At 39.6% G+C, this 16695-nt stretch overlaps 1 protein-coding gene across 1 annotated transcript; it reads right to left on the bottom strand.

The window, feature by feature from the left end:
- Nucleotides 1–1849: 1849 nt before the first annotated feature.
- Nucleotides 1850–15414, bottom strand: LOC116316686 (NLR family CARD domain-containing protein 3-like). The gene is made up of 8 exons (XM_039607044.1): nt 15344–15414; nt 12939–13006; nt 9848–10132; nt 6769–8527; nt 6516–6686; nt 4048–4197; nt 2979–3025; nt 1850–1857 (listed from the first exon to the last, which is right to left on the bottom strand). The coding sequence occupies exons 2-8, from the start codon at nt 12970–12972 to the stop codon at nt 1850–1852; spliced, it is 2454 nt and encodes an 817-aa protein (XP_039462978.1). The 5' UTR covers nt 12973–13006; nt 15344–15414.
- Nucleotides 15415–16695: the final 1281 nt, after the last annotated feature.

Here is a 16695-nt window from a genome sequence, read left to right as displayed (position 1 = left end):
TCCCACACCTCCCCAGTGCACCAAAGCAAGCAAGAAAGAAAGAGGGCAAACACGTGATTGAGCTCTCCTTAAACAAGCTGTAGGACGACACATCATCTCAGGTTTTTTTGGGGGGTTTGTTTGTTTGTTTTAATTCTTACTAAAGAGATGTACCAAAGGTGCTATCAGTGTTGTACTGCAAGTATTCACCAAAATTTAACTTCATTGGCAGCTGTCATCGCGTTTACAGTTAGCCACATGCTAACAGCCACCAACTGGTTGTTTGGATTCTGGTGGCATGTCATTTAATCTCAACTTTTCAAATGAATCCACTAAAACTTATCCAAATACTAAAAACTATATTAAATTCTTGTAAATGAAAGGACAAGAATTATCAGCTACATAAATATGTAATGCATTTCTGATTAATAACACTTTTCTAATTCTGTCTTGTTCCCAGTTTGGCTCAAGCTGGCAACAAACAAATGAGTTCACACACAGCTTAATTCCATTGTCCAGTTAAATTAAATGAACATGCAATACAGTGTGCTTTATATAACCTTTAAAATCAATAGTCGGTGGCCTGGTGGTGACCATTTTTCCCCAATCATCCTGCAAGACAGCCTGTGGGACACGCAGTGGCGGTTTATGATATGGGTGACATGGGCTGTTACCAAGGGCGGTGTTCTGGGAATCTATCCTACCTCACCTCCAGGTTATTTAACTGAACATGCAGTAAAGTGTGAAAGCGTCAGGTATATATGCAAGGTGTTGACTATGGCCACAAGAGACAAAAGACATCCTTAAAAACCCAGCACAATGGCGAAGAAGTAGATGCTGCCTAAAGAGGGGACAAAGAGCGGGCCTTATGGCTTTGGTCTCTCCCACCTCTCAGGTGCAGCCACTTCCCTGATGACCCACAAAAGCTGCTGATGAAAACAAGAGAGGAGCAGTGAGTATATAGGGTGGGCAGTCACATTCTGTTTTGCTAGTATTTTACTAGTAAGCAAAGGCATATAGATGACTTTGTCCTGAAAAGAGGCTTATGCACCTCTCAAATGGCTCTAATGGCCATAGTATTGTATATAATATTTACATAACATTATCTCAAAAATAAATGGCTTGTATTTGTAAGGCGCTTTACATAGTCCCTAAGGACCCCAAAGCACTTTACACGTTCAGTCATCCACCATTGTAGCCACAGCCACGCTGGGACTCACTGACAGAGGCGAGGCTGCCGGACACTGGCGCCACCGGGCCCTCTGACCACCACCAGTAGGCAACGGGTGAAATGTCTTGCCCAAGGACACAACGACTGAGACTGTCCAAGCCAGGGCTTGAACCGGCAACCTTTTGATTACAAGACAAACCGCCAACTCTTGAGCCACGATCGCCCTCGAAGATATCTCAAAGATAAGAGCAAGCCTCACTCCAGAGCATGTCCACTGCAAACCTGAATTCATGAACTAAATCATCTGTAAACTTTGGAAACGTGTTATTTTGAACTGAAAAATAAAATGTTTTGGATTTAATCTAAAGCTTTATTTGAACTTAAGGACAGAAGCCATTTTTTATTTCCTATTTGCACATCGTTTTTTGTTTAAATACTAGTAGCACTTTAATTTGTTTTAACTAACATTTGTATTCTTTTAATTTTTTATTCTTACAGTTCTATTGATTAATGTTAAAAATATATTTGTCTATCTTTAAATTCTTTTGTTTTATCATTAATTTAATTTGCTGTGGGATGAGACAATTAGCATCACGGTTGGGCACACTTGAGCAGGTGAGGTGGAGCCTAGAACAGGAAGTTTGTCTACAGGAAGTGGCAGATGAGAGTTAATGAGATAATTATTGACTAATCAAAGAGTTAGTAACCTGAAAGGAGCACAACTTGAGATGTCACATGATTCAAATCATCCAGGCCTTTATTTTGAATGGACCCACCACAAGCCCAAGCTTTTTCTTAAATACAGTGTTTTTCTGCAAATAAATGAACACAGTTATAGATATGGTTTTTACACTATTAACAAACCAAGCATTGTGTTTGGCTTTATTTACAGAAAAAAAGTATTTATTTTACTCCATTTGGTATTGTAATCGATTAATGGCAATTTCCTAAATAACTCATTTCTTAGACAAACATCAGGACAAGTTTTAAGTTTTTAACACTTTAATTCATCTGTTTTCTTGCATTTGGTGCTGCACCACTGCTTCACATGGCAATGCTGTTGCAGGGAGAAAAATTGGAAGAAGCATTCTTATATCTTTAACAGTCTAACAAAAGTTTGCCTAACAGGGGGGGAAACAGAGGATACAGTATTGGACCGTAGCCTAAATCCAGGATAAAGAGGTTCAGTAATTGTAATTTTGAGGGTGTGGAGGTGGATGAGATTGTCTGAGGAGATTCTGTAGAAGGACACAGTGCCAGCAAGACAGTCCACATACACAGCTACTATGTCAAAGTCAGAGGAGGAGGAGGTGCTGCATATTTGTCGCTTACTGTGCCACACAGAGTAACCATTGTCAGAGCACCTCAGACTCCAAGATTGATCATTTGATCGAAACCCACAGTCTGTTATGTGTCCTTTCCTTCTGATTCCTCTGTAACTCACAGATATTTCAATGTCTCCTCTCCACTCGACCTCCCAGTAACAGCGACCAGTCAGAGGATCTGTGCAGAGCAGCTGAGGACAGTCATCAAATCTGTCTGGATGATCAGGATATGACTGAATCTTCTTCACATGTGTCACCTTCCTGTTGTTGTCAGACAGTTTGAGGTTTTTATTTACTGTGTTTGTGTCGATTGTGAGTTGACAGGAATCTGATGGAGAGAACAAACACAATCCAGCTGCAGTTATTGATCCATCATCTGTTCATTGATTGACACTTTGATGATGACTCCTGACATCAGAGATGTGAATGAGTGATGCGACAGTTTGAAGATGGTTGAATGTGTGCTGCTTTGTTTTCATGAATCACATTAAAAAAACACTTACACTTCCTCAGACCTGGTCTCAGCCATTGTTCTCCTGAAGGCTCCACCCTGAAAGGAGGAGGGGGGTCAGACCACCACAGTCTCTTTCAGCATGCACACATGGACATTACATCGGTCTCATACACATAGTTTATTATTCTCTAATAGGAAGTGAGGAATAGCAATAAATGCTTTCATCATGGTCAGAGTGCATAAAAAATAACCACCTATGGGCCAGATTTACTAATGTGTTGCTTCAGTCCAAACTCAACAAAGTACTGTCAAGATTTGCAAGATTGCATGTAAGACGTGGGAACTGATATTTTTGCACTCGTCTTGCATATAAACTTCTGGAAGTTCCTTTCTAAAGCTGCAAAATATGGGTGAAAAAACTACTTAAATCAACTGTGCATACAGGTGTACTGCTGTTTGCGCCAATATTTTTTTGACATGGCAGCAATTATTGCTTGCACACGTAAAAGTGTGTTCTAGAAAAGAGAGATGTTTGTCCACTTGTGTCAATTTATTTGAATTGCCAGAAAAAGCTCTTTTAAAACATACATATTACGCAGTGACCTAATTCTAAACTTGCTCAATGAACTCAGAGATGACTTGGGACCTCCGATTAAAAACTTTCAACTCTTTCATTTTTGGTATCAGGTTTTCTGTGGGAGAAATTTCACAGCATGAACAGTGAGGTTAAAAGTGAAATGGCTGAAGAAAAGAGAGGATGATAACAGTGACGACTTTGGACCATGTCCTAAAAATAATAAGGCCCTTAATAATCATCATGCAAATTCAGCTGCTAGCACTTTGTCAACATGTGAGATATAATCACACACACAAACTTACAAAGAGGTCTGCAATCTGTAAATCTTTTTTTTTTTCATTTTTCATCTTTTTTTAAAGATCCAGCATGGAAAAATGGTGGTGGTACGGTAAACATGCAGTGTAGAATTAAACCTTTGTCAATCGGGGATTCACACAGGCAATCGCATCCACACCTACAGCAGATTTAGAAAGCCTGACAACATGACAGTATTTCTTCCTCCTTTAGACACTGTATGTGATTTCAACCGGCATCTCCATACCTGATATCCATTCTCAGCTGCTTCAGCTGCTTCTCTCCTGCCTCTCCTGGATGGTTATAGCTCAGGTCCAGCTCTCTCAGTTGGGAGTTGGAGCGCAAAGCTGTGGCCAGAGAAGCGCAACCATGCTCTGTAATTAGACAGCCTGACAGCCTACAGACACAAAACAACATGACAGTGATTGCCCCATGTTATTGTCCAAGTCTTCACTCTGGTTCACATTTTTGTGTGTTGTGTACACATTTAATAATGTACAGATATAGATATATCATCTTTACCCAAAATGCAGCACCTTTCTGTTAAAAGTTCTCCACAATCTCACAATATTGTGACAAAAATAATCTTATATTGCATGCTGTTGTCATACCTCCAGGAAGTAGGTCCAATCTACAGACTATGGTGTGTACAGTTAGGTCCATATATATTTGGACACTGACACAAGTTCAAAATTACAGTCATATAATGGACATGGACATTATGTGTAGACTCTCAGCTTTCATTTCAGGGTATCCACATTCAAATTGGATGAAGGGTTTATGAGTTTCAGCATCCTTAAAATGTCCCAACATCTTTTTAAAGGGAGCAAAAGCAATTGGACAATTGACTCAAAAGCTATGTCATGGGCAGGTGTGGGCAATTTCCTCAATACATCATTATCAGTTAAGGAGATAAAAGGCCTGGAGTTATTTTGAGGTGTGGTGCTTTCATCTGGAATATTTTAATGTAAACAGACAACACGCAGCCAAAGGAGCTCTCCATGAAGGTGAAACAAGCCACCTTTAAACAGTGAAAACAGAAAAAACATATCCAAGAAATTGCTACAATACTAGGGAGTAGTGAAATCTACAGTTTGGTACATCCTGAGAAAGAAAGAAAGCACTGGTGAACTCAGTATTGCAAAAAGACCTGGACATGCACGGAAAACAGCAGTGGTGGATGATCGCAGGATCATTTCCATTGTGAAGAGAAACCCCTTTCACAACAGCCAATCAAGTGAATAAGACTCTCCAGGAGGTCGGCGTATCAATATCTACCATAAAGAGAAGACTGCATGAAAGTAAATACAGAGGGTTCACTGTAGGGTGGAAGCCACTCATAACCCTCAAGAATAGAAAGGTTAGATTGGACTTTGCTAAAAAACACAAAAGAAATCCAGTACGGTGCTGTAAAATCATTCTTTGGACAGATGAAACTAAGATAAACCTCTACCAGAATGATGGCACGAAGAAAGTATAGAGAAGGTGTGAAACACCTCATGATCCAAATCATACAACATCATAAAACATGGCAGAGGCAGTGTGATGGCTTGGGTGTGCATGGCTGCCAGTGGAACTGGGACACTAGTGTTTATTGATGATGTGACACAGGACAGAAGCAGTAGAATGAATTCTGAGGTGTTCAGAGACGTACTGCCTGCTCACATCCAGCTAAATGCAGTCAAATTAATTGGGTGGTGTTTCATAATACAGATGGACAATTACCCAAAACATACAGCCAAAGCAAACCAGGAGTTTATTAAAGCGAAGAAATGTAATATTCTTGAATGGCCAAGTAGGTCACCATGAGTTCAAGACTTTGGCATTTTCCTGCCAGCAAAAGGGTTTCAACCAAGTATTAGAAATGAACATTTTATTTTCAATTATTTCATTTGTCCAATTACTTTTGAGCCCCTGAAATGAGAAGATTGTGTTAAAAAATCATTTAGTTCCTCACCTTTTTATGCTGTGTAACTTTTTGTTCAACCCACTGAATTAAAGCTGAAAGTCTGCTCTTCAGCTGCATCTGAATTGTTTCATTTATAATTGATTGTGGTAATGTCTGGTGTCTGTGGAGGGAACTGAAGCTTTGAGTTGCCAAGTAGCAGCCAAGAAACTTATAAGATTTAGAGTTCTTCTAAAGAGGACTGGAACAAAACCCCTCCTGAGATGTGTGCAAACCTAGTGACTAAACTACAAGAAACATCTTTCCACTGCCTTGCCAACAAGGTTTTCTCCAAATACTAAGTCATGTTTTGCTTTTGGATTGAATACTTATCTCACTCAATTTATAACTCTTATGTAATGTGTTTTTTTCTGGATTTTTGGTTGATATTCTGTGTTCATTCATTTAATCAAATGACAATAAAATTATAAACTATTAGTTTTTTTGTAAGTGAACAAACGTACAAATTCAACACATAATTAATTCCCCTCAATGTATATCAGTTACCCCTAACCCTTGTTTTCACTATGCAGTTTTATGTAACAGCGTCTCACAGGTCTCTCGAAAACATGTATAGTTGAATGTGCAACCAAAAGAGTAATTGGACAGAATTTTTAAACTGCCAGAACGAGATAACTGGAAATTCTTGGTGGTAAAGCTGCCCTGTCTTGTTGTTTAAGAATGACAGAAGGTTTAGATAAGCAGAAATAGTTATAGACAGATAATTTCAGCAAATAGCTCTTGTTTGAAACAATCTGCTGAATTCTTACCTGAGAATGTGGAGATTACACTGCAGACTCTTCAATCCAGAAGATAGTAGCATCACTCCTGAATCCTTCAGATCGTTGTTATTCAGGTCCAGCTCAATTAAATTAGAGGACTCCAGGCTAACTGAGAATAGAGCTCCACAGCTTCTCTCTGAGAGGTTACAGCCACTCAGTCTGAAAAGATAGTAATGTAAATTTTGTACATTTTTATTCATTTATAAAGATGGCAATGCATTTAAAAATATATATAACTTACAGAGCTTTATTGGAAGCTTTGACCACTGGCATCAGTCTCAGAAGAGCCTCCTCTGAAGCAGCGTATTTCTTCAGGTCAAACTCATCCAGATCTTCTTCTGATGAAAGTAAGGTGAAGACCAGAGCTGACCACTCAGCAGGAGACAGTTTATCTGTAGAGAGACTTCCTGAACTCAGGGCCTGTTGGATCTCCTTCACTAGAAAACGATCATTCAGTTCATTCAAACAGTGGAACAGGTTTATGCTTTTCTCTGCAGGCAGATTCTCATTGAGCTTCTTCTTGATGTACTGAACTACTTCCTGATTGGTCTGTGGACTACTTGTCTGTTTCAGCAGGCCTTGCAGGCGACTCTGATTGGTTTGCAGTGATAGACCCAGGAGGAAGCGAAGAAACAAGTCCAGGTGTCCATTTGGACTCTGTAAGGCCTTGTCCACAGCACTCTGGTAAAAGTGTTTATCTGTTTGTTGTTCTTCCAGCAGATTGACTCCAGTGTTGATGAAGGTCAAATGTACATGAAGAGCAGCCAGAAACTCCTGAACACTCAGATGGACAAAGCAGAACACCTCGTCCTGGTACAGTCCTCTCTCCTCTTTAAAGATCTGTGTGAACACTCCTGAGTACACTGAGGCTGCTCTGATATCGATGCCACACTCTGTCAGGTCTGATTCATAGAAGATCAGGTTTCCTTTCTGCAGCTGCTCAAAAGCCAGTTTTCCCAGAGACTCAATCATCTTCCTGCTCTCTGGACTCCAGGGTGGATCTGTCTCAGCTCCTCCATCATATTTGACCTTTTTCACTTTGACCTGAACCACCAAGAAGTGGATGTACATCTCAGTCAGAGTCTTGGGCAGCTTTCTCACCTCTGTGGTTCTCAACATGTGCTCCAGAACTGTAGCAGTGATCCAGCAGAAGACTGGGATGTGGCACATGATGTGGAGGCTTCGTGATGTCTTGATGTGGGAGATGATCCTGCTGGACCGCTTCTCATTAGTGAATCTCTTCTTGAAGTACTCCTCCTTCTGTGGGTCAGTGAACCCTCTGATTTCTGTCACCATGTCAACACAGTCCGAAGGGATCTGATTGGCTGCTGCAGGACGTGTGGTTATCCAGAGGTGAGCAGAGGGAAGCAGGTTGCCCTTGATGAGGTTTGTTAGTAGCAAAACCACAGAAGTGGACTCTCTGGGGTCAGTCAGGATTTCTGTACTGTGGAAGTCCAGAGGAAGTCGACACTCATCCAGACCATCAAAGATGAACACAACCTGGAAGTCTTCAAACCTGCAGATTCCTGCTTCTTTGGTTTCAGTAAAGAAGCGATGAACAAGTTCCACCAAGCTGAACTTTTTCTCCTTCAGCACATTCAGCTCTCTGAAAGGGAATGGAAATATGAACTGGATGTCCTGGTTGGTTTTGTCTTCAGCCCAGTCCAGAGTGAACTTCTGTGTTAACAAAGTTTTCCCAAAGCCTGCCCCTCCCATAGTTAGTACTCTTCTGACTGGTTGTTCTTTTCCAGGTGGGCCTTTAAAGATGTCTTCTAATCTTATTGTTGTTTCTGGTCTGTATGGTTTTCTTGATGCTGTTTCAATTTGTCTGACCTCATGTTCTTGATTGACCTCTGCAGTCCCTCCCTCTGTGATGTAGAGCTCTGTGTAGATCTGATTCAGAAGGGTTGGATTTCCTGCTCTAGCAACCCCCTCAAACACACACTGGAACTTCTTCTTCAGCACAGATTTATGATTATTCTGACACATGCTGGAGCATCCTAAAAGAATAGAGAAACAACATTTTGTGTATTCAAACACACGCTGGAACTTGTTCTTCAGAGTAGATTTAAATTTAAGATGACACTTGTCAAGTGCTGCTAATAGAAACACACAAATATGTATGATTTTTGAACTGTTGTGGTTGTTTTATTCAATTTCGGATGAGCTTTTGTTGTTGTCCATCCATCTATTTTGTACTGAATTTCCCGGAGGAACCCACCCGAGGGATTAATAAAGTTTCATCTAATCTAATTTTGTGCCACCTGTCTAGGTCCAAACCATGGGGGTAGTCTAAGTGGAGATGCTCATCCCGCTATCACCTCAAGTTCTTTTGTGGAGACACCAAGGATTTCCCAGCTGAGCCCTAATGATGGTGCATGCATATACATGATCTACACGTCTGTAGAGGCTACAATGTAAACTTTGCATGTGGCCAGTACCATTTCCAGCATGTATATAGACTGTGCAAATGCAAATGCAAGTTTCCACTTCTCCAAAAATATGTAGAAGTTAACAACAGTAATAAATGGACCAATCACAGTAGTTGCAGGCTGCATCAGCACAAGTTGTAGGTACATTTTTATGGAGATGCATATCAAGTTATGGCTTAAGTTATAGTGTAGGGTTTCGGAAAGGTTTGCAGTTGTAATGTACCTACAACATAAATTTAAGATAGAGACATGAATTCCACTTAATGTCAATATAAATTTTAATTCTATAGCACATTTAAAAGCAAAAAATGCTTTTTTAAAGCAAAGCCCATGAGGGAGGATGCCAGTTTCCATTACTTGTATCCACAGTTTTATTCTTTTAGCCTCTTGGCTTGCCTACAACTCTCCTGGACCTGGGTGTCTTCCAGATGGTGAACACTGTCCTGTTCCTCATAGATAAAGTCTGATAACCACAGCAGTCCAATAAGAGAACACAATTTAAGTTCAGATTGGACAGGCCATTCCTCCCAGCTACAGCCCTGCGGGTCTCTGTCGTTGTCTACATGAACAGTAAAATCTAAGGGAAGTACAATGAAGTCCACAGCTGGAGTAGGTTTTAGCACCACAAAAGGCATTTCAGGACAATCCCTCATAGGGAAACATCATTTTCATTCATCAGGGGAAATATCAGTGAACCAGGACCTAAAAGCCAAAGAGGGCAACTCAAGAATGGATTAGAGTCAGATCACTTCTCCAGGGGAACACACACACACACACGTACACACACACACACACACACACACACACACACACACACACAAACAGACAAAGGTTAGTGCTCTAACAAATAACGTAATAATATATTAATAACAAAATATTTGATCTCACCTAAAGGAGCAGATGGCCCAGAGGACAAACCTAGCTGACAGGAAACTGTAGGATCAATGGTTCGAAGGTGACTGATCATTATCCTGCAGGCTTTTTCTCCCTTTTTCTTCACGGTGTCAATGAAGTCGCGTGCCTTGTCTGCTCTAGTTTGGTTCATTTCCTGTATCCTTTCTTTCTCCAACTCATTCAAGACATTGTCTGTTACAAGGGCTTCAAGTAGCTGTGTGAGATTTTCTGCTGTCACCTTCTCCACAAACTGTGTTCGCATTCTGCCAAGCTCCTTCTCTGTGGAAAGAAATATAATAAACTGAAATGAAGAGTTTGTTTCTGTTTTGTTTGTTTAAATAGTTGATTTGTTTTGAAAATAAAAAGTTTAGTAACTCAGTCAGTCAGCTCAGCCAACATAGATTTAACAGTTAACTCTCTATGAGTAGCCTCTGCAAACCTCCAGTGTAGTGGAGTCTGCTTATATGTATCATTATTTTAACAGATAAACTAGTTCAGTGTTACAGGAGTTTATGGAGTGAACCTTGCAGCAGGGCAGAACTTAAGTCTAACCTTGATAGTACCAGTTTTTAAGTAATATAGTCAGTCCATAGCTAAATAAAGGATTTATATTATAAGTGTATCCCACTTCTTTTTGGCAAATGGTAAATGGACAGTTCTTATACAGCACTTTTCTACTTTACCCAAGCACTCAAAGTGCTTTACACAACTACAGAAAGCAGAAAATTAACAAGTAACTTTGGAAAATAATGATATGACAGCACACGCACATAATGATTTGTGCTGGAGTCCTTGCATTTAATTTTCATATGGATGAGAGCCAAAAACTTCACATTATTTTACATTTAAAATATATTTAATTGAATTTTTAATGTGTGACACAGGTAGGTCTTTCTTTTGCTGTTCATGTACTTCTGGCTGACTACATGCTGTTCATGTAAAATATCAGTGATTTGACAATAAAGTTTAATTTGGAAGGACCCGGCCATTTTTGGCAATATTTACAAATGAGAGACTGTCTGAAAGATAAAATAAAATTGTCTCAGGAGAAAAATGTCATAGAGAATTTCTTTGTACTTCCACCCTGAAATGCAAAGGCATCAAAATGGTATCATTTATGTCATTGGGTTAAAAACAACATATGTAAAAGTCTTAAAAGGGCTTGGGAAAAAGATCTGCATTGTTCCTTCAATGAGGGAACATGGGATTCAATTATTTCTGAAAATGGTTTTTACATTAGGGAAGCTAGAGGCAAATGTATTCAATATAAAATTCTCAATAGGTACTATTATACACACCAACGAGACTTTATAAAATGGGAATCAGTAAAGATGACTTGTGCTGGAAGTGCCAAGAAGGAAAAGGTACGTTAGTACATGCTTTATGGGAATGTCCACTGGTCTCCCCAATATGGGAAAATGTTTTAAAATATATGGAGGGTTGGGTGAAACTTAAATTACCTAGATCACCAAGACTGTGCCTATTGGGGGACAAAGGTGAGGTGCCAAAGTTAGACAAAGCAGGCTTTAGAGTGTTAAACACTGGGATTGTGACGTGTGTTCGTCTCATTTTAACACTTTGGAAAGACCCTCGGACTTCAACCCTAAAAAAGTGGAAGGAGAAAATGACTGAAAAATGCCGCATGTGAGAAAATGCTGGGAAGACAGAGCAGTAAGACAGAGACTCTAACAGAACAATGGGACAGTTTTTTTGTTTATATGGGCCTACAACATGAAGACAATGTGAGATACAGTATGAATTAAGAATTAACTGTGTGTGCAACAGTTTATTTATGTATTTATTTTATTTATGTATTTATTTGTTTTCTTCACTGAGTGTGTTTTTTGTTGTTTTGGGTTGTTATGTTATGGTTTTCTTAATTGTTTAAAATAATAAAAAACTTTAATTAAAAAAAAAAGTAACTTTGGAAAATAATGATATGACAGCACATGCACATAATGATTTGTGCTGGAGTCTTTGCATTTAATTTTCATATGGATGAGAGCCAAAAACTTCACATTATTTTACATTTAAAATATATTTAATTGAATTTTTAATGTGTTACACAGGTAGGTCTTTCTTTTGCTGTTCATGTACTTCTGGCTGACTACATGCTGTTCATGTAATTCAAGTCAAGTTGGTTTTATTGTCACTTCAACCATATACAGTTAGTACACAGTGAAACGAAACAACGTTCCTCCAGGACCAAGGTGCTACATGCAACATAAATTTACAACATAAATTAACAGAAAACACTAAACTAGCTAACTAAGAGGCCTAGTTAGCTGGCTAGCAGAGACAAGACAGACTGACCTAACATAAATTACAACATAAATTAACAAAAACTAACTATCTAACTATCTAAGGAAAACTTGGTAGGTAGGTGGTGCAGGAACAGTAAACATTCCTTAATGTGGCAGCAAAAATTAGGAAGTAAAGAAGTTAGTGCAAAAAAAAAAAAATCCAGTAATCATATTGTGCAAAAGAGCATTTACAGGTTGGTGTGTACGATAGTCAACTTGCCAGTAACTGCAGATAAAAATCAGCCTGCACAGCAGAAAACGGGGTATTTATTCATGATGCACCTAAGTACTTATGTTAACGTGAACTGTCCCTATTAAATAAAAGATACATAAACATAAATTTGATTTCACTGAAATTTAATACACAGTTACTCCTTTTATAGAAAAAGAATTTAACTGCCAACAAACACGGGCAGGGATAGCTCAGTAGGTAGAGTGGTGTCCCCATGATAGGAAGGTTGGGGGTTTGAATCCACTCAATAGCTACCCTAGGTACCCCTGAGCAAGGTACGGTCCCTACACAGTGCTTTCCGGCGCCCTATGGCTGCTGACTGCTTTAACTAGTATGCAGTTATTTTTAAAAAGTTGCCTTATTTAACTGTGCCAACTTTAACTCTCTCATGTATGTATGTATGTTTATGTATTTTGGTGAATAAACCATACACAATGTCTGTACACGAAGTACAGAGTGCTCTATTATTCTAAGAAGACTTTTTTGTTTCATGTTTATTTGTCTTACTTACATCTTGTCAAATATTGTCAAATAGCCTACTGACTCCTACCTGCTGAGCAAACTGCTTGTTTTGGCGAATCCATCAGCACCTCCTCTACGGTCTGCTGCAGCTTTGCTCTAGAACAGAACACCACACAAGATTTTCAGGTTGTAGAGCTATTTAAGCTGCTTTGGGATTCTACTTCTATGGCACTCTATTCTTATTCATTCAGTTTTATTTATATAACACAAATCACAACAACAGATGCGTGAAGGTGCTTTATATTGTAAGGTAGACCCTACAATAATACATACAGAGAAAAACCAACAATCATATGACCCCCCCCCCCCATGAGCAAGCACTTTTGCGACAGTGGGAGGGAAAAACTCCCTTTTCCAGGAATAAACTGGCAGAACCAGGCTCAGGGAGGGGCGGCCACCTGCTGCGACCGTTTGGGGTGAGAGAAGGAAAACAGGATAAAGACATGCTGTGGAAGAGAGCCAGAGATTAATAACAGATATGATTCAATGCAGAGAGGTCTAGTAACACTTAATGCATCATGGGAATCCCCCAGCAGCCTATGCCTATTGCAGCATAACTAAGGGAGGATTCAGAGTCACCTGATCCAGCCCTAAAGGAAAGTTTGAAGCCTAATCTTAAAAGTAGAGATAGTGTCTGTCTCCTGAATCCGAACTGGAAGCTGGTTCCATAGAAGCTCTCACCAGGACTTTGTGAAAAAAAATTTCACATTTAAAAAAATAAAAAAAAAACAAATTGTCCTATCAGTTCTTTCCCCTCAGATCCTGTCTTAGATCACGTTGTTCATCCTGTTTGCCCAGTTTTCTTTGTGAACTTTGAGCAGGTGTCTCTCTCCTTTTTAATTGAAATAGTTCAGCATGGGTGCTGATCTGTTAAGGTGACAGCTTCCTACCCTGTCTCCTCAAGGATGTTTTTAATAGGTCTACTCTTGAGCCATGTATCACTGGGCTAATTAATGTCTTTCTGATGTCTGGCTCTGTCCCAGTTGCCTTCAAACATGTTGTAACACAGCGTGTTTGTAGATCTGCAGACCTTAGCACTCTTCTGTCACATCTTAAATTAAATTGTAATATTAAATTTATTGCAAACACTGTCTTATTTATTTTTGAGTCTTTTTCTTTCTAGAGCACAGGACAACTTCCTTGCACTAAGGAGCCAATTAAGACCGTGTACCATAAAGCCTTCCAACATGACAATGACCCAGAGAATAACCCCAAAGAAGCACAAATGTGGCTAAAGAAGAAGTAAATTAAGGTCCAGGAGTGACCTAGCCAGTCTCCAGACCTCAGAATGGAAAATCTGTGAAGAGCTGAAGCTTCAAGATGCCAGTCAGCAGGGGAGAGACCTGAATAATTTAGAGAGTTTCTGTAAAAAGGAGTGGGACTAAATCCTTCCTGAGATGTGTGAAACCTGGTGACCAAATATATGAAACATCGCTGTGGCGGGGGCTTGGTCTTTGGCCTGCTGCAGAGGAGGGGTGATGCAGTGAGCTCACAGGGCGGCGCAGAGGCGGGAAGGAACAGGTGCGCGGAAATGACTTGATGAGGAGAGACTTTTCTTATGTCTTGCAGTGAGAAGAAGCGGGAGAGTGACAACGGAAGTGACGGAGAGGCAGGAGCCAGAAACTGCAGGGACAATCCTGATTGTAAATAAAGCAATGTTGAACTGACACATCTGTGGGTTGTGTGTCACAATCCTACTGCTGTGCTTCATTCACTCAGTGACATGCAAATCAAACCAAATCATGTTGCAGGAACCCTCACTCACCCGTATGAGCTACGCTGTCAGCTTTTTGTCTCCTATCAGGATACCAAAGTTGCTGCCGTGAGAGAGACTGATCGTTAAAGCCAGGCACAGCCAGCAGTTGGTTGCAGTTACTAATGTGTACTAGGTAAATAAAGACCATGTTTTATTTGCAGACTTCATCCTTCCTGATGCGTGTGGTGCCAGGTCGGATCCTCTCTGTATCACACCTTTCGTCATGCATCTTGTTTTCATTTCATTAAGCTGAATTAAGTTTTTAGTTTCCATTTGATTCCAGCCTTAGAGGAAACGAAACTAATGACACCAGCACAGAGAGGCTGTGTGCTGAAGAGCCCTAAAGCCAAACTGGCCGTTTGCCAGGTGTGTTTAACTTCCACAAAGCATCACAGTGTGAAAATACTTCGTTATAAGTAGTATTTATAAGTATTTTTCTCAGCCGCTGACACGTAAACAACCAGTATAGTGTAATATGAAATAACCTAGATTTAAATGTAATGTACTCACATTGATATGAAACTTGTCTCAGTAAGAGAAGTGATCCAAAAGTTCCAGTCGAACAACTTACAAACATTACAGACTTTAGCATTGTTAAAGTACCATTGTGCCTATGTCTTATTGCTACATGCATTAAATAATTAAAGTGTGAAATAAAAAATAAAATAAAAGCTTACAGTTTATTTAAACACAGGAGAAGACGATGACTCTGCACTCCTCACTGGGAAAGACAGGAACATGTGAGCTCTTCCCTTGAATGAGAGACTCCTCCTGTGGAGGAAGGAGGGGTAGGAGGGAGGAACATTTCCACAGTAATATCAGACAAGACAGCGTCTTGTTATGGACATTTAGGTTACAGGTAAGAGTGCACAGAGAAGCAGAGGTGTGGACTCGAGTCACATGACTTGGACTCGAGTCAGACTCGAGTCATTAATTTTATGACTTTAGACTTGACTTGAAAAAAGGTTGTAAAACTTGTGACTTGACTTGGACTTTTACACCAGTGACTTGGGACTTGAATTGGACTTGAACCTGTTTACTTGAAAAGACTTGATATTTTACCCAAATCTAAAATGTAACATACATATTATATAAAAAGTGCGGACCATTAATTCACTTTATTCATTCATTCATTCATTCTTACCACACTCCGTATGTATGTGAGCGTGGGCTGTAGCACAGCCAATCAAATTAACCAGATTTGAAAAAACAAGAACAAAACGCTCGAGCCAAAAATGCTTCCAAGAGTAATTTCTTTCGGGTACATAAACTACGAAGTAGTCAACAAAAACGAAATGCAATATGCAAAACATGCAAGAAGAGAATCACAGACGGAGATGGAACAACTTCCAACTTTGTCCGACATTTGAAGTTGCATAAAGAACGGTAGGTGGTGCTTTTTTTTTTTTTTTTTTTTGCTACGATGAGACAGCTGACTTAGCTAACTTCATCTTATTAGCAAATGTTCTTCGGGCTACGTTGATGATACTGTTTGGCTTTAACAGGTATGATATGTTTGTCATGCTATTTTAAATCCGGTCCTGCAAGCGCATCCAAGAATAACATGCAACTTGTTAGCTCAGAATTGTCGGTGAATGGTGAGCAGGGTCCGTTTCAGAAAGTGGGTTCTGTAGCTGTACTCAGTCTCTCTCCGTCTCCTCCCCATCATTAACCCCGGAGATTTAACCCAGTTTATACTGACAAATACTTATTTTACCATCACATCACAATTCAAAATCACTGTTTAATTTGCAATTAGTGTATGGTCGTGTTTAACTTTTGCATGTCTGAGCCAGGGAAAAAAAATTTTTTTGGTTAGAAAATCTGGCCCACCTTAGTGTGTAATTGAGTAGTCCTGCTATACATGGCCTTTTTCTTCTGTCATTTATGTCAATACATCAAATAAAATACTTTGATCTTATATTATTAGCTGTTGTTTATTTGCAAAGGTTATTCTCAACAGGGATGCTAGACAAAAAAAGGCGTTTTCTACAGACAGCCTAGCATACGCTCTCCACTTGCGAGTGAA

This window comes from Oreochromis aureus, linkage group 23 (genome assembly GCF_013358895.1).
Source record: "Oreochromis aureus strain Israel breed Guangdong linkage group 23, ZZ_aureus, whole genome shotgun sequence".
NCBI lineage: Eukaryota > Metazoa > Chordata > Actinopteri > Cichliformes > Cichlidae > Oreochromis > Oreochromis aureus.
Note: the sequence above shows the minus strand (reverse complement) of the source record. Positions and strands in the feature narration are given on the sequence as shown.

Excerpts from the sequence above, each read along its gene's own strand:
- LOC116316686 (XM_039607044.1), bottom strand. The coding sequence starts at position 12,972 with ATGGATTCGCCAAAACAAGCAGTTTGCTCAGCAG. Across the intron at positions 10,133-12,938 it reads ACAAGCAGTTTGCTCAGCAG|AGAAGGAGCTTGGCAGAATG; the intron begins GTAGGAGTCAGT and ends TTCTTTCCACAG. Across the intron at positions 3,026-4,047 it reads CAGCTGAGAATGGATATCAG|GGTGGAGCCTTCAGGAGAAC; the intron begins GTATGGAGATGC and ends TCCTCCTTTCAG.